Here is a 22,176-nt window from a genome sequence, read left to right on the forward strand (position 1 = left end):
CACACACACACACACACACACACACACACACACAGAAATCAGAATCATGGACAGCCACATCATATCTAGCTTATGTTGATTGGACAAAATTGTTTTTGGTATCTTTAGTTGTCACTGTTTTAGACTAAGCAGAGGTGATTTGAAGATGTTGAAATGTTTTAATTGAAATGGTGCTGGAGTAGTGGAGGCAGCTCCTGTTTTCTTTGTGACTTGTGGTAACTTGTGGAATATGCTTTGTGGACTTCAACAGACAGTTGTTGCTCTCTGGTTTTGTGATTAAACAAAAAGTGTGGTTGAATTTATTCTGCCACAGTGTCTTATTGTCTAGGCCTATATATCACGGTGGCAAGGTATATGAACTAACAGGTTATAGAGCAAACAACGCAATTATCACAACACCTAGGTTGTATAGCTTGTTTTTTTCTGCCTCGTCTTCCTCGATGATGTTACCTACGCACAGCTACTGTAGAAACGCATTGGGTTTATTTTGGACAGATTTTGGCGAGAGTGAAACCTCTCTCTTCGCCGCTTAATTCTCTGACTGAGCTTCCTCCCCTCACCATATTTGGGAATGAAAATTCCAACCGGATGCTACAGATTTATACATCCGGTGAAACATCTGTCTCTTTGTTCTATCATCTGTGGGCACCATCAAATAGGCGGCGCCTACTTCCCAAATGGGCAAGAGTCAAACGATCTACACTTGTCATTTGACAAACCTTGCTTCTCGAGTTGGATTGACATATTGCTTAACCAACCGCCATGGAGTTCGCTGTGGTGGCCCTTCCCCCTCCGATGACGTGGTGTTACTGTTATAATTTTGTCGGATAACAGGACGAAAGCTACTGTACTGAGGTGAGATGCTACAGTGTTGCACTATTGGGGTCAACTGAAGTGCAAACGTTCGTTCAAAAATATACCAAATTTCTCTACTGACTTTACAAGGTATTGCTATTAAAAATCTGGGTTTGCCATTTTAGTTGCCTTCGAATATGAACGGTTCTGTAATTCAATGTTGTTGTTTTGTTTTTTTAGCTGTTAGCTAAATGGCTAACGTTGGCTAGTAGCTCAGCCCCTTTATTTGAATGGCAAAACTCCAGGATTATACAGTCTCTTAATGCTAGGCGTTGTTTTGGAATCGAGTGCCTACAGCAATATCCCGGTAAAAATCCTTGCCTTATAATAGTGTGTATTACTACCACATAGACATATACTTTTGCATTATTGTTGATTCCTCCTATTAGGCTACTGGCTTTAATGAATACACTTTGACATTCCTACCCTATAGTTATGTACGAGTAGAAATATAAGAGAGGCATCCTTATCTCCATTTTGATAACACACACACACACACACTGTACCTCGGTAGCACACAACATGTAACGTTAGCTACTAACCCAATAATGCATTTCCTTAGTGTCCCCTGTTCTACCAGTCCTTGACCCAGTACGGTAGTAGTATGTCTCGGGAACAGCTGGTGGTAGAGAGGGCAAGGAGGGCCTTCCAGACCGGTATGTCGAAACCCCTGAAGTTCAGAGTTCACCAGCTTAAGAACCTGCACCGTTTCATCACAGAGAGACGCAAGGACATTGCAGACGCTGTCAAGAAGGACCTTAACAAGGTGAGCGTTGGAGGAGCGTCCCAAATTACACCCTAGTCCCTTTATAGTGCACTACTTTAGAGCCCTGGGTCATGGTCAAAAGTAGCACACTATAAAGGGAATAGGTCATTTGAGAGTTTAATTTGACAATTTACATAAAGGTATCCTTTAAGGGGGTTGTAAAATGGTTTATAAGTAGTTTTTAGAATAAGTTAATATGTAGTCTGGACATCTCATTATAACCCACTTATAACTACCGGTATGTGTTAACCTACTGTAGAGCACTCTGTGACAATGTTTTTGTAAAAATGGCTATATAAATATGACTGTCTGTCTGACTGATTGGTATAATGGTGTGTGTGTCCTTGACCTGCTGCAGACTGAACACAGCACAGAGTTGTTTGAGACCCTGGGTCTGGAAGGGGAGATCGACGTGGCTGTGGAGAGGCTAGCAGAATGGGCTGCCCCTCGGCCTGTAGAGAAGAGCCTCCTCACCATCTTAGACGAGGTAAGACAAGATAAACATTGTAGGGTCCCAAATGGCAGCCTATTCCCTATTATATTTTGCACTACTTGTGACCAGGGCCCATCGGACCTTATTGTCTAAATGTATTTTTATGGCCTGTAATCTCATTACATAAAATACAACATAGAACGTTTACATTTTTAAAAATGTAACCTTTATTTTGACTAGGCAAGTCCGTTAGCCCAAGATGGCGTAGCAGTAAATCGTCCTGTCGCGTCGTGTCCCTTGTATATATCGTTTCTTTTTTCGTTTTTTACATATTTTTCTTCGCATATCTCTTTAAAAACATTTTGCTAAACCTAAGCTTCCAAATACTCTCCTGCAACCCGCCTCACCCAATGTAGCTATTTTTCCTAAAGTATTTATATTTACTTCGGAACCGGAACCCCTCAACTGAAGCTAGCCAGCTAACCACCAGCTATGCTAGCGGTCTTCAGCTAACTGGTCATCAGCCAACCTTTAGCTCGGAAAGCTCTCGCCACTTCGAACAACGCGACTCTTGGCCAGGTCGCAGTTGCAAATGAGAACTTGTTCTCAACTAGCCTACCTGGTTAAATAAAGGTTAAATAAAATAAAAATAAATAAAAAAGAACAAATTCTTATTTATAATGACGGCCTAGGAACAGTGGGCTCCTAGGCTTTACCTTGTTCAGGGGCAGCTCATGGATTCGATCCAGAAACCTTTCGGTTACTGACCCAACTGTCTAACCACTAGGCTACATGCCACCCCTACAGAACATATGAAGGATGGGGGATCATAGATTAAAAACATAGTCTATGTCTTGTCACAGGTATACATCCAGCCAGAGCCTCTGGGAGTGGTCCTCATCATCGGGGCCTGGAACTATCCCTGGGCAGTGACCCTCCAGCCCCTGGTCGCGGCTATTGCTGCAGGTACTGTAGTAGAAAACGCAATGGAGGTGGTTCTGTGTGTAAACAATGTTCACGTGATGAATAACCTTGCCTGAGACTTGGAAACTTGTGTTAGCTCCCCGAGCTAATGCCTAGGCTTTACTTCAGCAGGCTAGCATAGAGCTAATGCCTAGGCTTTACTTCAGCAGGCTAGCATAGAGCTAATGCCTAGGCTTTACCTCAGCAGGCTAACATGGAGCTAATGCCTAGGCTTTACTTCAGCAGGCTAGCATAGAGCTAATGCCTAGGCTTTACTTCAGCAGGCTAGCATAGAGCTAATGCCTAGGCTTTACCTCAGCAGGCTAACATGGAGCTAAGGCCTAGGCTTTACTTCAGCAGGCTAACATGGAGGTAATGCCTAGGCTTTACCTCAGCAGGCTAACATTGAGCTAATGCTTAGACTTTACCTCAGCAGGCTAACATTGAGCTAATGCCTAGGCTTTACCTCAGCAGGCTAACATGGAGCTAAGGCCTAGGCTTTACTTCAGCAGGCTAACATGGAGGTAATGCCTAGGCTTTACCTCAGCAGGCTAACATTGAGCTAATGCTTAGACTTTACCTCAGCAGGCTAACATTGAGCTAATGCTTAGACTTTACCTCAGCAGGCTAACATTGAGCTAATGCCTAGGCTTTACCTCAGCAGGCTAGCATTGAGCTAACACAGTCTTGTAACTGTTAGGCTTGCGTCAATCGAATCTGGTATCAGGATAAGTATGACACTGAGTCACCGATTGTATGCTATGTATTTTTTATTAGCTAAGCAATAAGTGGTAAATGCAATTTTCGTATATACGGGCTCTCTATCACACCTCGCAAGGCAAAACAGAGAACTGACTTGTTCCTGACAAAGATATTATAATATACTGACAGAAGTAATTCCTGCTTCTGAGCCAGCCTGTCAGGCGTGGTTATCGTTGATTGTCTATCGTTGATTGTTGGCGCACGAGCTGGTCCCAGCCCCCGGGCGCTTCAGCGGTCAGTCGTTGTAGTTGTGTAGAATATCTATGCGCCCATGCTCGATACAGTTATCTCACACCTGGCTCCTGTTATCTAACAAAAGACCGTTTGTTCCCGACACTACGTTCTGTATGTGTCAGTTTTTATGTTATTCTGTATTTTTCCATCAGAGAAAGGCCCATGGCCCTGAAACTGTTAACAATGTCTCAAGTCAGCTATGTTGCATAACACATACATCTACACAAGCCAACAGCAGATAATATTCAATCACATATATGGTAACGGGCTAGAGTGCATAACACAGAATCCTCACATAACGTTGTTATGATTACACATTCACTGTCTAATACCACCTCTCTTCTGCATCCCTCCATCCCTCCCTCCCTCATCCATCCCTCCCTCATCCCTCCCTCATCCATCCCCCATCCCTCCTTCATCCCTCCCTCATCCCTCCATCCCTCTCTCATCCATCCCTCCCTCATCCCGCCCTCATCCCTCCCTCATCCCTCCTTCATCCCTCCATCCCTCCCTCATCCCCCATCCCTCCCTCATCCCTCCATCCCTCCCTCATCTATCCCCCATCCCTCCCTCATCCCTCCATCCCTCCCTCATCCCTCCATCCCTCCCTCATCCATCCCTCCCTCATCCCTCATCCATCCCTCCCTCATCCCTCCATCCCTCCCTCATCCCTCCATCCCTCCCTCCCTCATCCATCCATCCCTCCCTCATCCATCCCTCCTTCATCTATCCCTCCCTCCATCCCTCCCTCCTTCATCCATCCCTCCCTCCATCCCTCTCTCCTTCATCCATCCCTCCCTCCCTCATCCATCCCTCCCTCATATCTCTCCCTCCCTCATCCATCCCTCCCTCATCCATCCCATCTGTCCATCCCATCTGTCCATCCCTCCCTCATCCCCCTCCCTCCCCCCCTCCCTCCCTCCCTCCCTCCCTCCCTCCCTCCCTCCCTCCCTCCCTCCCTCCCTCCCTCCCTCCCTCCCTCCCTCCCTCCCTCCCTCCCTCCCTCCCTCCCTCCCTCTGTCATCCCTCCCTCCCTCTGTCATCCCTCCCTCCCTCTGTCATCCCTCCCTCCCTCTGTCATCCATTCCTTCCTCCCTCCCTCCCATCTCTCCATCCCATCTCTCCATCTCATCCCTCCCTCATCCCTCCCTCCCATCTCTCCATCCCATCTCTCCCTCCCTCCTCCCTCCCACCCTCATCCATCCATCTCACTCCCATCCCTCCCATCTCTCCATCCCTCAGGTAATGCTGCTGTGGTTAAGCCGTCAGAGGTCAGCTCTCATTCAGCCAAGGTCATGGAGGAACTGCTCCCTCTCTACCTGGACAAGGTCACTTCACTAGCATCATATCCCTATCAGATGCATGTTTACTCCTTTACACCGCCTTCAGAAACCCTTTGACCTATTCTACACCAACAGGCTCCCGAACAGCTTCTATCCCCAAGCCATATGACTGCTAAATAGCTAACTAAATAGCTAACAAAATGGCTACACAAACTATCTGAGGTGTCCATTGTATTTTATTCTTATTTTTTTGCACGGTCTCTACGCACACTCACATGGCCCCTACACACTGTCACTCCAACACACACACACACACTCCATCATCTGCTCACACATGAATAATAGGCATTTATACTGACTCTACACATACACACATACAATCATCATATACTGTACACTCCTGCTACTCTGTTTATCACATAAGCTGATGTCTCCTTCCCCCTATACATACAGTATCTACCTCCATCACTCCAGTATCCCTGTCTCCTTCCCCCTATACATACAGTATCTACCTCCATCACTCCAGTATCCCTGTCTCCTTCCCCCTATACATACAGTATCTACCTCCATCACTCCAGTATCCCTGTCTCCTTCCCCTATACATACAGTATCTACCTTTATCACTCCAGTATCCCTGTCTCCTTCCCCCTATACATACAGTATCTACCTCTATCACTCCAGTATCCCTGTCTCCTTCCCCTATACATACAGTATCTACCTCCATCACTCCAGTATCCCTGTACATTGTTAATATGGTACTGACCCTGTATATAGTCACCTTACCCCTCTACATATCTACCTCCATCACTCCAGTATCCCTGTACATTGTTAATATGGTACTGAACTGACCCTGTATATAGTCCCCTTCCCCCTCTACATATCTACCTCCATCACTCCAGTATCCCTGTCTCCTTCCCCCTATACATACAGTATCTACCTCCATCACTCCAGTATCCCTGTCTCCTTCCCCCTATACATACAGTATCTACCTCTATCACTCCAGTATCCCTGTCTCCTTCCCCCTATACATACAGTATCTACCTCCATCACTCCAGTATCCCTGTCTCCTTCCCCCTATACATACAGTATCTACCTCCATCACTCCAGTATCCCTGTACATTGTTAATATGGTACTGACCCTGTATATAGTCACCTTACCCCTCTACATATCTACCTCCATCACTCCAGTATCCCTGTACATTGTTAATATGGTACTGAACTGACCCTGTATATAGTCCCCTTCCCCCTCTACATATCTACCTCCATCACTCCAGTATCCCTGCACATTGTTAATATGGTACTGACCCTGTATATAGTCACCTTACCCCTCTACATATCTACCTCCATCACTCCAGTATCCCTGTACATTGTTAATATGGTACTGAACTGACCCTGTATATAGTCCCCTTCCCCCTCTACATATCTACCTCCATCACTCCAGTATCCCTGTACATTGTTAATATGGTACTGACCCTGTATATATTCTGCTTACTTACTTTACTCGTGTTATACTTATATCTTGTTGAAACATTTTGTTGTTACAGCCTGAATTCAAAATGGATTAAATATGATTTTTTTCTCAACTATCTACATACAACACCCCATAAAGACAAAGTGCAAACCATGTTTTTTTTTCAACATTTTTTTGCAAACGTATTGACAATGAAATACAGATATCACATTGACATAAGTATTCCCACCCTCGAGTCAATACTTTGTAGAAGCACCTTTAACAGCGATTACAGTCTTTCTGGGTAAGTCTCTAAGAGCTTTGCATACTTGGATTGTGCAACGTTTGCCCATTATTCATTTCAAAATTCTTCAAGCTCTGTCAGATTGGTTGTTGATTATTGCTAGATAGCCATTTTCATGTTTTGCCATAGATTTTCAAGAAGATTTATGTCAAAACTCGGCCACTCAGGAACATTCACTGTCTTCTTGGTAAGCAACTCCAGTGTATATTTGTCCTTGTGTTTTAGGTTATTATCCTGTTGAAAGGTGAATTAATATCCCAGTGTCTGGTAGAAAGCAGACTGAACCAGGTTTTCCTCTAGGATTTTGTCTGTCCTTACCTCCATTCTGTTTCTTTATTATCCTGAAAAACTCCCCAGTCCTTAACGATTACAAGCATACCCATAACATGATGCAGCCACCACTATGCTTGAAAATATGGAGAGTGGGACTCAGTAATGTGTTGTATTGGATTTGCCCCAAACATAACACTTTGCATTCATGACAAAAAGTGAATTGCTTTGCCATATTCTTTGCAGTATTACTTTAGTGCCTTGTTGCGAACAGGATGCATGTTTTGGAACAGACTTCCTTATTTTCACTCTGTCAATTAGGTTAGTATTGTGGAGTAACTACAATGTTGTTGATCCGTCCTCAGTTTTCTCCCATCACAGCCATTAAACTCTGACTTTTTTAAAATTACAATTGGTCTCATGGTGAAATCCCTGAGCAGTTTCCTTCCTCTCCAGCAACTGAGTTAGGTAGGACACCTGTATCTTTGTAGTGACTGGATGTATTGATACACCATCCAAAGTGTAGTTAATAAATTCACCATGTTCATAAGGAAATTCAATTTCTGCTTTTTAATTTATTTTTTTTACCCATCTACCAATCGGTTTCCTTCTTTTGCAGGCATTGGAAAACCTCCTTGGTCTTTGTGGTTGAATCTGTGTTTAAAATTCACTGCTCGACTCTGTGTTTAAAATTCACTGCTAGACTGAGGGACTTGTGTGTTGTACAGAGATGAGGTAGTCATTCAAAAAACATGTTAAACACTATTGCATACAGAGTGAGTCCATGCAACATATTACGGTTTACTCCTGAACTTATTGAGGCATCGCCATAACAACGGGGTAGAATACTTATTGACTCAAAACATTTCAGCTTTTCATTTTTTATTTAATCAGTAAAAAATTAGAACAAACATATTTCCACTTTGACATTGTAGGGCGTTGTTGTTGTTGTTGTTGTTGTTGTGTGTAGGTCAATCAAATCCATTTTAAATTCAGGCTGTAACAACAAAATGTGGGGAACGTCGAGGAGTGTGAATCCTGTCTGAAGACCACTGTGTTTCCTTTAAATTCTCATTACAAACCCTCTTGTGTCGTAGGCTTCTGTTCATGGTGAGAGGAAACTGAAGTGTGTGTGTGTGTGTGTGTGTGTCCTCCCCAGGAGCTGTACCCTGTAGTGTGTGGGGGTGTCTCAGAGACCCAGGAGTTGCTGCGTCAGCGTTTCGACCACATCTTCTACACAGGGAACAGCACTGTGGGTAAACTGGTGATGGAGGCCGCAGCCCGACACCTCACCCCTGTGACCCTGGAGCTGGGAGGGAAGAGCCCCTGTTACATCGATAAGGACGTCGACCTCAGAGTTGCCTGCCGGTCAGTGGCAGACTGCCCCATATTCCTTGAGAGTTATTCAATCTGTGTCATTTTGTCCCTGGTCATCTAAAATCTTGGAAATTGTATATTGTGGGCAGCGTCACTGCAACAGCTCAAGGACTGTTTCTTACTTTACTCAGATGAGAACAGCTCAAGGACTGTTTCTTACTTTACTCAGATGAGAACAGCTCAAAGACTGTTTCTTACTTTACTCAGATGAGAAGCCCATTTACTCCTCTGTGTTTCCCCAGGCGTATCACCTGGGGGAAGTTTGTGAACTGTGGTCAGACGTGCATCGCCCCAGACTACATCCTGTGTGAACCCAGCATCCAGGACAGAGTGGTGGAGGAGATCAGGAAATGCATCACGGTATCATAGTCTGCATGTACAGCAGTGATTATACAAATGAGTTGAATAGAAATGAGGCAGAATGGGGCTTACACATACAGTAGGGTAATTAACATTCCACTACTTCACCTGACCCAGAATACAAGGAGTTAGCTCAGAACCGATGTTGACTCCAGACCACTCATACAGAATCTTTATCCGGCAACTAAGATCTATGTCACGTCTGTTCTTAAAGAAGTCAAAAACAGCATTGTTTATTTAACTAGGCAAGTCAGTTATTTACAATGATGGCACAATGATGGCAAACAGTGGGTTTAACTGCCTTGTTCGGGGGCAGAATGACAGATTTTTACCTCGTCAGCCCAGGGATTCGATCCAGCAACCTTTCGGTTACTGGCCCAACGCTCTAAGCACTAGGCTCCCTGCCACCCCCCTGTTCTTAAAGAAGTTGACAGCAGCTGTAATTCACGTAGTGCCTGTAGAAAGTCGACACCCCCATGAACTTGTTTTCCAACATATCTACACCCCCTACTCCACATTTAAATCTACACCCCTACTCCACATTTAAATCTACACCCCCTACTCCACATTTAAATCTACACCCCTACTCCACATTGAAATCTACACACCCTACTCCACATTGAAATCTACACACCCTACTCCACATTTAAATCTACACACCCTACTCCACATTGAAATCTACACACCCTACTCCACATTGAAATCTACACCCCCTACTCCACATTGAAATCTACACACCCTACTCCACATTTAAATCTACATACCCTACTCCACATTTAAATGTTTCCCATCATATCTACACACCCTACTCCACATTTAAATGTGTTTCCCATCATATCTACACACCCTACTCCACATTTAAATGTGTTTCCCATCATATCTACACACCCTACTCCACATTTAAATGTGTTTCCCATCATATCTACACACCCTACTCCACATTTAAATGTGTTTCCCATCATATCTACACACCCTACTCCACATTTAAATGTGTTTCCCATCATATCTACACACCCTACTCCACATTTAAATGTGTTTCCCATCATATCTACACACCCTACTCCACATTTAAACGTGTTTCCCATCATATCTACACACCCTACTCCACATTTAAATGTGTTTCCCATCATATCTACACACCCTACTCCACATTTAAATGTGTTTCCCATCATATCTACACACCCTACTCCACATTTAAATGTGTTTCCCATCATATCTACACACCCTACTCCACATTTAAATGTGTTTCCCATCATATCTACACACCCTACTCCACATTTAAATGTGTTTCCCATCATATCTACACACCCTACTCCACATTTAAATGTGTTTCCCATCATATCTACACACCCTACTCCACATTTAAATGTGTTTCCCATCATATCTACACACCCTACTCCACATTTAAATGTGTTTCCCATCATATCTACACACCCTACTCCACATTTAAATGTGTTTCCCATCATATCTACACACCCTACTCCACATTTAAATGTGTTTCCCATCATATCTACACACCCTACTCCACATTTAAATGTGTTTCCCATCATATCTACACACCCTACTCCACATTTAAATGTGTTTCCCATCATATCTACACACCCTACTCCACATTTAAATGTGTTTCCCATCATATCTACACACCCTACTCCACATTTAAATGTGTTTCCCATCATATCTACACACCCTACTCCACATTTAAATGTGTTTCCCATCATATCTACACACCCTACTCCACATTTAAATGTGTTTCCCATCATATCTACACACCCTACTCCACATTTAAATGTGTTTCCCATCATATCTACACACCCTACTCCACATTTAAATGTGTTTCCCATCATATCTACACACCCTACTCCACATTTAAATGTGTTTCCCATCATATCTACACACCCTACTCCACATTTAAATGTGTTTCCCATCATATCTACACACCCTACTCCACATTTAAATGTGTTTCCCATCATATCTACACACCCTACTCCACATTTAAATGTGTTTCCCATCATATCTACACACCCTACTCCACATTTAAATGTGTTTCCCATCATATCTACACACCCTACTCCACATTTAAATGTGTTTCCCATCATATCTACACACCCTACTCCACATTTAAATGTGTTTCCCATCATATCTACACACCCTACTCCACATTTAAATGTGTTTCCCATCATATCTACACACCCTACTCCACATTTAAATGTGTTTCCCATCATATCTACACACCCTACTCCACATTTTCAAATAAAATACAATTCTAGAACATTTTCCAAATTAAGAAAAAAAAACTGAAATATGATAATTGGATAAATCCACCCCCCTGAGTTAATACTAGATGTCAAAATTGCTCAGGTTTTGTAAATTTGGTTGGGGATCATTAATGGACAATGTTATTTAAACCTTGTCTCTGATTTTTATTTTAAGCAGATATATGTCCAAACTGAGACTTGACCACTCAGGAACACTCGACACTGCTTTTGCATAAACATTTGTGTAGTTGTCCCGTAGAAAAATACAACTCTAGAGACTGTGGTGGGGTTTTCCTCAAACTTTTTACCTGGGCTCTGCTCCTTTTCATATCTATTTTCATCCTGACAAACTCCCCAGTCCCTGCCGGTGACAAGCATACCCATAACATGATGCTGCCACCACAATACTGGTAAATGTTAAGGAAAACATTCAAGAGGGTGCAGACTTTCACTAGGCCCTATAGCTGCATTTTAATGGTCATTCGCAATAGTGTATTTTACCTTTGTTTGTTTGTGTTGTGTTAGGAGTTTTATACGGACGACCCAAAGACCTTCGAGGACTACGGACGCATCATTAACCAGCGCCACTTCCAGAGGGTGATGTCACTGCTCGAGGGGAGTACTGTGGCCATCGGAGGAGACAGCGACCAGTCACAATGCTATATAGGTACGTTAACGAGGCCCCTGAAGGCTGTGTGTGCGTGTGTTATTTCTCATGTTTGTAGTATTCACGAGCCTTCCCTCCCCCTCCCCCCCATGCCCCGTTGTGTCTGCTCACTGTGTGTGTTATTTCTCAATGTGCGCGTGTGTCCAGCCCCCACGGTGCTGAAGGACGTGACAGGGGGCTCCAAGGTGATGCAAGAGGAGATCTTTGGTCCCCTGCTCCCCATTGTCACTGTTAGTGGAGTGGACGAGGCTATACAGTTCATCAATGAGAGAGAGAAGCCTCTGGCCCTCTACGTGTTCTCACCTGACAACAAGGTAAAGACCATAGAAGTCAAATCAAAGCTAAAGTCTGTAAGATTAAACTAATGCAACTTTAACTAATGAAACATATCCATATTAATGAATATGACTTATGACCTATGTTAAATACTCTCTGTCTCTCTCGCTTCCTCTCTCTCCCTCTCTGTCTCCCTCTCTCTCTCTCCCTCTCTCCCTCTCTCTCTCCCTCCCTCTCTCCACCTCCCTCTCTCTCCACCTCCCACCCTCCCTCTCTCCACATCCCTCTCTACACCTCCCTCTCTCCTCTCTATCTCCTTTTCCATCTCCCTCCCTCTCTGTCTCCCTCCCCCTCTCTCCACCTCTCCCTCTCTATCTCCCTCCCTCGCCCACCCTCTCTGTCTCCCTCTCTCGCCACTTCCCTCCCTCTATCCTCTCTCTCCCTCCCTCTCTCCACATCCCTCTCTCTCTCTCCACATCCCTCTCTACACCTCCCTCTCTCCTCTCTATCTCCTTCTCCATCTCCCTCCCCCTCTCTCCACCTCTCCCTCTCTATCTCCCTCCCTCGCCCACCCTCTCTGTCTCCCTCTCTCGCCACTTCCCTCCCTCTATCCTCTCTCTCTCTCCCTTTCTCCCTCTCTCCACCTCTCTCTCCCTCTCTCCACCTCCCTCTCTCTCTCCCTCTCTCCACCTCCCTCTCTCTCCCTCTCTACTTCCCTTTCCCTCCACCTCTCCCCACCTCTTTCCCCCTCTCCCCCTTCTCACCCTCTCTCCCTCTCTCCCTCTCTTTCCCCCTCTCCATCTCTCTCCACCTCTCTCTATCTCCCTCCACCTCTCTACCTCCCTCCCTCTCTCTACCTCCCTTGCTCTCTCTCTCCCCCTCCCTCTTTCTCCTCCTCCCTCCCTCCACCTCTAGTTGATCAGGAGGGTGATAGCAGAGACTTCTAGTGGGGCCCTAGTGGCCAATGACTGTCTGGTCCACTTCACTGTCAGTGCTCTCCCCTTCGGAGGGGTGGGTAAGTTAACACCAACACACACACACACACACACATATGATACTGATATGTGTGTTATGTGTGTGTCTTAATAACACCCTTGTTAGTATCTGACGTGTGTGTGTGTCCCTCCCCTCCCTTCCCCAAGGTAACAGTGGTATAGGACGCTACCACAGCCAGCACGGCTTTGACCAGCTCAGCCACCTGCGTGCCTGTCTCATTAAGAAGCTCAACCTGGAGGATGCCAACGCCATGCGTTACCCGCCCCACACGGCTAAGAAGCTGGGCTGGGCACGCTTCTTCCTCCTGAAGCGGGTCAACCTGCGCCGGCTCAGACGCATGGCACTACTGGCCCTGTTCTCTGCCATGGCTGCCTTCATAGTACAGGTCAGATAGACTATAGTACAGGTCAGATAGATAGACTATAGTACAGGTCAGATAGATAGACTATAGTACAGGTCAGATAGACTATAGTACAGGTCAGATAGACTATAGTACAGGTCAGATAGATAGACTATAGTACAGGTCAGATAGATAGACTATAGTACAGGTCAGATAGATAGACTATAGTACAGGTCAGATAGACTATAGTACAGGTCAGATAGACTATAGTACAGGTCAGATAGATAGACTATAGTACAGGTCAGATAGACTATAGTACAGGTCAGATAGACTATAGTACAGGTCAGATAGACTATAGTACAGGTCAGATAGACTATAGTACAGGTCAGATAGATAGACTATAGTACAGGTCAGATAGATAGACTATAGTACAGGTCAGATAGATAGACTATAGTACAGGTCAGATAGATAGACTATAGTACAGGTCAGATAGATAGACTATAGTACAGGTCAGATAGACTATAGTACAGGTCAGATAGACTATAGTACAGGTCAGATAGATAGACTATAGTACAGGTCAGATAGATAGACTATAGTACAGGTCAGATAGATAGACTATAGTACAGGTCAGATAGACTATAGTACAGGTCAGATAGATAGACTATAGTACAGGTCAGATAGACTATAGTACAGGTCAGATAGATAGACCATAGTACAGGTCAGATAAATAGACCATAGTACAGGTCAGATAAATAGACCATAGTACAGGTCAGATAGACTATAGTACAGGTCAGATAGATATACTTTAGTACAGGTCAGATAGACTATAGTACAGGTCAGATAGACTATAGTACAGGTCAGATAGACTATAGTACAGGTCAGATAGACTATAGTACAGGTCAGATAGACTATAGTACAGGTCAGATAGATATACTTTAGTACAGGTCAGATAGATAGACTATAGTACAGGTCAGGTAGACTATAGTACAGGTCAGGTAGACTATAGTACAGGTCAGATAGACTATAGTACAGGTTAGATAGACTATAGTACAGGTCAGATAGATAGACTATAGTACAGGTCAGATAGATAGACTATAGTACAGGTCAGATAGACTATAGTACAGGTCAGATAGATAGACTATAGTACAGGTCAGATAGATAGACTATAGTACAGGTCAGATAGATAGACTATAGTACAGGTCAGATAGATATACTTTAGTACAGGTCAGATAGACTATAGTACAGGTCAGATAGATAGACTATAGTACAGGTCAGATAGATAGACTATAGTACAGGTCAGATAGATAGACTATAGTACAGGTCAGTTAGATAGACTATAGTACAGGTCAGATAGATATACTTTAGTACAGGTCAGATAGATAGACTATAGTATAGGTCAGGTAGACTATAGTACAGGTCAGGTAGACTATAGTACAGGTCAGATAGACTATAGTACAGGTCAGATAGATAGACTATAGTACAGGTCAGATAGATAGACTATAGTACAGGTCAGATAGACTATAGTACAGGTCAGATAGATAGACTATAGTACAGGTCAGATAGACTATAGTACAGGTTAGATAGACTATAGTACAGGTCAGATAGATAGACTATAGTACAGGTCAGATAGATAGAGTATAGTACAGGTCAGATAGACTATAGTACAGGTCAGATAGATAGACTATAGTACAGGTCAGATAGATAGACTATAGTACAGGTCAGATAGACTATAGTACAGGTCAGATAGATAGACTATAGTACAGGTCAGATAGATAGACTATAGTACAGGTCAGATAGATAGACTATAGTACAGGTCAGATAGATAGACTATAGTACAGGTCAGATAGACTATAGTACAGGTTAGATAGATAGACTATAGTACAGGTCAGATAGATAGACTATAGTACAGGTCAGATAGATAGACTATAGTACAGGTTAGATAGACTATAGTACAGGTCAGATAGATAGACTATAGTACAGGTCAGATAGATAGACTATAGTACAGGTCAGATAGATGGACTATAGTACAGGTCAGATGGACTATAGTACAGGTCAGATAGACTATAGTACAGGTCAGATAGACTATAGTACAGGTCAGATAGACTATAGTACAGGTCAGATAGACTATAGTACAGGTCAGATAGATAGAGTATAGTACAGGTCAGATAGACTATAGTACAGGTCAGATAGATAGACTATAGTACAGGTCAGATAGATAGACTATAGTACAGGTCAGATAGACTATAGTACAGGTCAGATAGATAGACTATAGTACAGGTCAGATAGATAGACTATAGTACAGGTCAGATAGATAGACTATAGTACAGGTTAGATAGACTATAGTACAGGTCAGATAGATAGACTATAGTACAGGTCAGATAGATAGACTATAGTACAGGTCAGATAGATGGACTATAGTACAGGTCAGATGGACTATAGTACAGGTCAGATAGACTATAGTACAGGTTAGATAGACTATAGTACAGGTCAGATAGATAGACTATAGTACAGGTCAGATAGATAGACTATAGTACAGGTTAGATAGACCATAGTACAGGTCAGATAGATAGACTATAGTACAGGTCAGATAGATAGACTATAGTACAGGTCAGATAGATAGACTATAGTACAGGTTAGATAGACCATAGTACAGGTCAGATAGATAGACTATAGTACAGGTCAGATAGATAGACTATAGTACAGGTCAGATAGACTATAGTACAGGTCAGATAGATAGACTATAGTACAGGTCAGATAGATAGACTATAGTACAGGTCAGATAGATAGACTATAGTACAGGTCAGATAGACTATAGTACAGGTCAGATAGATAGACTATAGTACAGGTCAGATAGACTATAGTACAGGTCAGATAGACTATAGTACAGGTCAGATAGACTATAGTACAGGTCAGATAGACTATAGTACAGGTCAGGTAGACTATAGTACAGGTCAGGTAGACTATAGTACAGGTCAGATAGACTATAGTACAGGTCAGATAGATAGACTATAGTACAGGTCAGATAGACTATAGTACAGGTCAGATAGATAGACTATAGTACAGGTCAGATAGACTATAGTACAGGTTAGATAGACTATAGTACAGGTCAGATAGATAGACTATAGTACAGGTCAGATAGACTATAGTACAGGTCAGGTAGACTATAGTACAGGTCAGATAGACTATAGTACAGGTCAGATAGACTATAGTACAGGTCAGATAGATAGACTATAGTACAGGTCAGATAGACTATAGTACAGGTCAGATAGATAGACTATAGTACAGGTCAGATAGACTATAGTACAGGTCAGATAGATAGACTATAGTACTGGTCAGATAGATAGATAGATGTTTTCCTAGGGGATAACAACATGAATTAAAACACATTTCCAAATCGTTTTTCAATGGTAATTAGACCAAGGTGCCATGTACATGTGGTCAATAAGCCTCCAATCACAAGGTTTTAGTTGATCAAAACATCTCTAAGTGTTGGGAGATGTAAAATCGAGGATGCAATTATTAATGTAACTAGGCAAGTCAGTTAAGAACAGATTCTTATTTACAATGACGGCTTCCCAGGGAACAACTGCCTTGTTCAGGGGCAGAATGACAGATTTTTACTTTGTCAGCTCAGGGATTCGATCCAGCAACCTCTCGGTTACTAGTCCAACGCTCTAAGCACTAGTCTACCCGCCGCCCCAAACTATAAACTCAGATTTCAAAATATATATCCTGGTAACTGTTGTTCCATTATTTTTCAGGGGGGGTTCAGACTGAGTTTGCTAATAGGCCTTCCTGCTCTAGTTTTTAATCAATGTTTTAGAGAGCCAATGGCACCCTATTCCCTATGTAGTGCACTACGTTTGACTAGACCCTGGTCAAAAGGGGAATAGGGTGCCATAGGGAATAGGGTGCCATTCTGGACATATCCCATAAGTGGATACTATGAAACAGTTTAGATCCCCACAATAGATCCCTGTCTTAGCTCGGCCGGTCACTACAGCCCCTCCTACTTAAATACCATAGTGGCCTGTGTGAGGGCAGAGGGAGGGACTGGAGCGTCTCGGTCCTGACTGGTTTAAATAATGACAACCTCTCAGTGACCGGTGATCCAAGGAAGAGAGAGGAGATATAGGGTCCATCACAAATGGCACACTGCTCCCTATTTAGTGCACTACTTTTGACCAGGGTCTAGTCAAACGTAGTGCACTACATAGGGAATAGGGTGCCATTGGCTCTCTAAACCACTGATTAAAAACTGGTGCCATTTAGGATGCTGACATAGAAGTTTGTTGTGTGTCCCACTAACAGACTGATACTCAAATCAAATGGTATTGGTCACATGGTTAGCAGATGGTATTGGTCACATGGTTAGCAGATGGTATTGGTCACATGGTTAGCAGATGTTATTGGTCACATGGTTAGCAGATGGTATTGGTCACATGGTGAGCAGATGTTATTGGTCACATGGTGAGCAGATGTTATTGGTCACATGGTTAGCAGATGTTATTGGTCACATGGTTAGCAGATGTTATTGGTCACATGGTTAGCAGATGTTATTGGTCACATGGTTAGCAGATGTTATTGGTCACATGGTTAGCAGATGTTATTGGCCACATGGTTAGCAGATGTTATTGGTCACATGGTTAGCAGATGTTATTGGTCACATGGTGAGCAGATGTTATTGGTCACATGGTTAGCATATGTTATTGGTCACATGGTTAGCAGATGTTATTGGTCACATGGTTAGCAGATGTTATTGGTCACATACACATGGTTAACAGATGTTATTGGTCACATACACATGGTTAGCAGATGTTATTGGTCACATACACATGGTTAGCAGATGTTAATGGTCACATACACATGGTTAACAGATGTTATTGGTCACATGGTTAGCAGATGTTATTGGTCACATGGTTAGCAGATGTTATTGGTCACATACACATGGTTAGCAGATGTTATTGGTCACATGGTTAGCAGATGTTATTGGTCACATACACATGGTTAGCAGATGTTATTGGTCACATACACATGGTTAGCAGATGTTATTGGTCACATGGTTAGCAGATGTTATTGGTCACATACACATGGTTAGCAGATGTTATTGGTTACATACACATGGTTAGCAGATGTTATTGGTTACATACACATGGTTAGCAGATGTTATTGGTCACATGGTTATCAGATGTTATTGGTCACATACACATGGTTAGCAGATGTTAATGGTCACATACACGTGGTTAGCAGATGTTATTAGTCACATACACATGGTTAGCAGATGTTATTGGTCACATGGTTATCAGATGTTATTTTTTTATTTTTTATTTTTTTTATTTGACCTTTATTTAACCAGGTAGGCAAGTTGAGAACAAGTTCTCATTTACAATTGCGACCTGGCCAAGATAAAGCAAAGCAGTTCGACAGATACAACGACACAGAGTTACACATGGAGTAAAACAAACATACAGTCAATAATACAGTATAAACAAGTCTATATACAATGTGAGCAAATGAGGTGAGAAGGGAGGTAAAGGCAAAAAAGGCCATGGTGGCAAAGTAAATACAATATAGCAAGTAAAACACTGGAATGGTAGTTTTGCAATGGAAGAATGTGCAAAGTAGAAATAAAAATAATGGGGTGCAAAGGAGCAAAATAAATAAATTAATTAAAATTAAATACAGTTGGGAAAGAGGTAGTTGTTTGGGCTAAATTATAGGTGGGCTATGTACAGGTGCAGTAATCTGTGAGCTGCTCTGACAGTTGGTGCTTAAAGCTAGTGAGGGAGATAAGTGTTTCCAGTTTCAGAGATTTTTGTAGTTCGTTCCAGTCATTGGCAGCAGAGAACTGGAAGGAGAGGCGGCCAAAGAAAGAATTGGTTTTGGGGGTGACTAGAGAGATATACCTGCTGGAGCGTGTGCTACAGGTGGGAGATGCTATGGTGACCAGCGAGCTGAGATAAGGGGGACTTTACCTAGCAGGGTCTTGTAGATGACATGGAGCCAGTGGGTTTGGCGACGAGTATGAAGCGAGGGCCAGCCAACGAGAGCGTACAGGTCGCAATGGTGGGTAGTATATGGGGTTTTGGTGACAAAACGGATTGCACTGTGATAGACTGCATCCAATTTGTTGAGTAGGGTATTGGAGGCTATTTTGTAAATGACATCGCCAAAGTCGAGGATTGGTAGGATGGTCAGTTTTACAAGGGTATGTTTGGCAGCATGAGTGAAGGATGCTTTGTTGCGAAATAGGAAGCCAATTCTAGATTTAACTTTGGATTGGAGATGTTTGATATGGGTCTGGAAGGAGAGTTTACAGTCTAACCAGACACCTAAGTATTTGTAGTTGTCCACGTATTCTAAGTCAGAGCCGTCCAGAGTAGTGATGTTGGACAGGCGGTTAGGTGCAGGTAGCGATCGGTTGAAGAGCATGCATTTAGTTTTACTTGTATTTAAGAGCAATTGGAGGCCACGGAAGGAGAGTTGTATGGCATTGAAGCTTGCCTGGAGGGTTGTTAACACAGTGTCCAAAGAAGGGCCAGAAGTATACAGAATGGTGTCGTCTGCGTAGAGGTGGATCAGAGACTCACCAGCAGCAAGAGCGACCTCATTGATGTATACAGAGAAGAGAGTCGGTCCAAGAATTGAACCCTGTGGTACCCCCATAGAGACCCTCCGATTTGACACACTGAACTCTATCAGAGAAGTAGTTGGTGAACCAGGCGAGGCAATCATTTGAGAAACCAAGGCTGTCGAGTCTGCCGATGAGGATGTGGTGATTGACAGAGTCGAAAGCCTTGGCCAGATCAATGAATACGGCTGCACAGTAATGTTTCTTATCGATGGCGGTCACATTATTGGTCACATACACATGGTTAGCAGATGTTATTGGTGACATATGATTAGCAGATGTTATTGGTCACATACACATGGTTAGCAGATGTTATTGGTGACAAACACATGGTTAGCAGATGTTATTGGTCACATACACATGGTTAGCAGATGTTATTGGTCACATACACATGGTTAGCAGATGTTATTGGTCACATACACATGGTTAGCAGATGTTATTGGTCACATACACATGGTTAGCAGATGTTATTGGTCACATACACATGGTTAGCAGATGTTATTGGTCATATACACATGGTTAGCAGATGTTATTGGTCATATACACATGGTTAGCAGATGTTAATGCGAGTGTAGTGTAGCGTAGCGTAGCGTAATGTAGTGTAGCGTAGCATAGAGTAGCGTAGCGTAGCGTAGCGTAGTGTAGTGTAGTGAACTGCAGCTTGTTGGCCGAATAAGGTCTTTTTTCTATCATACGTAGTTTATGTTGTCAACTGTTCTATTTATTTTTTTCAAATTAAAAAAGTTTATTAATACGATTTAAATGATTTTCTCGAAAGAATCCCAGCTACCCAGCTGTTGTTTTTCAATGAGCTATTTGTGTGTCTAAATGCTAACTGAGTGCTTCTATTTTGTCTCTTGAATCCATCCTGGAAAGTACATTTTCACAGAGATGGTGAGATACATTATGCGAACATTCCCTCTCTTAACTCCCACAGCTCCATAGAATGGTGTCCGTCCCAAATTACACCCTATTCCCTACATAGTGCACTTCTTTTGGTCAGGGCCCATAGAGCTGTGGTCAAAAGTTGTGCACTATATAGGGAATAGGTTGACATTGTGGACAGAACCCTTGTGCTCCCAACACAAGAATGGCTTTGTCTCCTTCAGACAATGTTTGGTGTTGTTGAGGAAATCTAAACACACAACACTAGAAACATGATCTACAGCCCCCTTTAATTACCCAGCATGCATTCTCCTTCACTAAATAAGGCCTTTGTTTTGGGTCCTCTGGTACCTCTACACATATCTGTTTTTGTAGTTTGCTGTGCCCCTGTTGATTGTCATATTCATTGTTGTCCTGTTTGTGAAAAGTGATGATGGGAGACATTTTGTGCCTTGTGTTTCTTGCAGAGGTTCCTGCGGTGATGCTGATGTGGGGAAACTACGTGAGGCTCCACCATCTTGGACCCTGATTTAGACTTGTCGTGCTGGGGCAACAGTTATGTCTCAGTGTCAGTCATAAACATAGCAAAATTGCAATAGTTAATTTTAAATCACAATTATTTAACTCTTTTTAAAACAAGGGTTATGAACCATTAATTATTTTAGAGGTGTTTATGATGCCTGTATATTTGAGGTTATTTTTTTATTTCACATTGTGTCCTACACATTTCATCTCTGTTGCACTGTTGCAAATGGATTCTAACCTCAATGGAAGACTGAGTACCATGCATTTGCATTATTCCTGGGCATTTCCTAGAGGAGTGCAACTGTTTTGTAATGTAAAGAATGTGCCTCTTGTTGTACTAGTTTTTATACTGATTATGTCAACAGTACTTTATGTTTAGTATAAAAAGAAAAGTTGCCTGCCTTATATACTGTCTTAACATTAACAATAAGATTATCTGTTTTTTTATTTAAGATATTAAAATGACATTTAGGCTTAGCTGTGAAATTATATATAATAAGACTGTGAAGAGTTATTCATTTCAAATAAAAAGTTATCTTGTTTA

At 42.7% G+C, this 22,176-nt stretch overlaps 1 protein-coding gene across 3 annotated transcripts; it reads left to right on the forward strand.

The window, feature by feature from the left end:
* Positions 1-346: 346 nt before the first annotated feature.
* LOC112247463 (aldehyde dehydrogenase family 3 member A2) lies at positions 347-22,174 on the forward strand. 3 transcript variants are annotated; one of them, XM_042296480.1, is made up of 12 exons: positions 347-945; positions 1,418-1,621; positions 1,980-2,108; positions 2,918-3,020; positions 5,256-5,341; positions 8,480-8,688; positions 8,940-9,057; positions 11,838-11,979; positions 12,127-12,293; positions 13,171-13,270; positions 13,398-13,636; positions 21,575-22,174. In XM_042296480.1, the coding sequence occupies exons 2-12, from the start codon at positions 1,460-1,462 to the stop codon at positions 21,587-21,589; spliced, it is 1,470 nt and encodes a 489-aa protein (XP_042152414.1). In that variant the 5' UTR covers positions 347-945; positions 1,418-1,459; the 3' UTR covers positions 21,590-22,174. The 3 variants fall into 3 exon arrangements, with proteins under 3 accessions (XP_042152414.1, XP_042152415.1, XP_042152413.1); XM_042296481.1 differs by having other exon boundaries at positions 347-855; XM_042296479.1 differs by lacking the exon at positions 347-945 and adding an exon at positions 959-1,162.
* Positions 22,175-22,176: the final 2 nt, after the last annotated feature.

Source organism: Oncorhynchus tshawytscha, linkage group LG13 (genome assembly GCF_018296145.1).
Source record: "Oncorhynchus tshawytscha isolate Ot180627B linkage group LG13, Otsh_v2.0, whole genome shotgun sequence".
Taxonomy (NCBI): Eukaryota; Metazoa; Chordata; class Actinopteri; order Salmoniformes; family Salmonidae; genus Oncorhynchus; species Oncorhynchus tshawytscha.

Coding starts and splice junctions, on each gene's coding strand:
- LOC112247463 (XM_042296479.1), top strand. CDS start 1,118: ATGCTAGGCGTTGTTTTGGAATCGAGTGCCTACAGCAATATCCCG. Junction 2,109..2,917: donor TCCTCACCATCTTAGACGAG/GTAAGACAAGAT, acceptor GTCTTGTCACAG/GTATACATCCAGCCAGAGCC. Junction 13,271..13,397: donor TCTCCCCTTCGGAGGGGTGG/GTAAGTTAACAC, acceptor CCCTTCCCCAAG/GTAACAGTGGTATAGGACGC.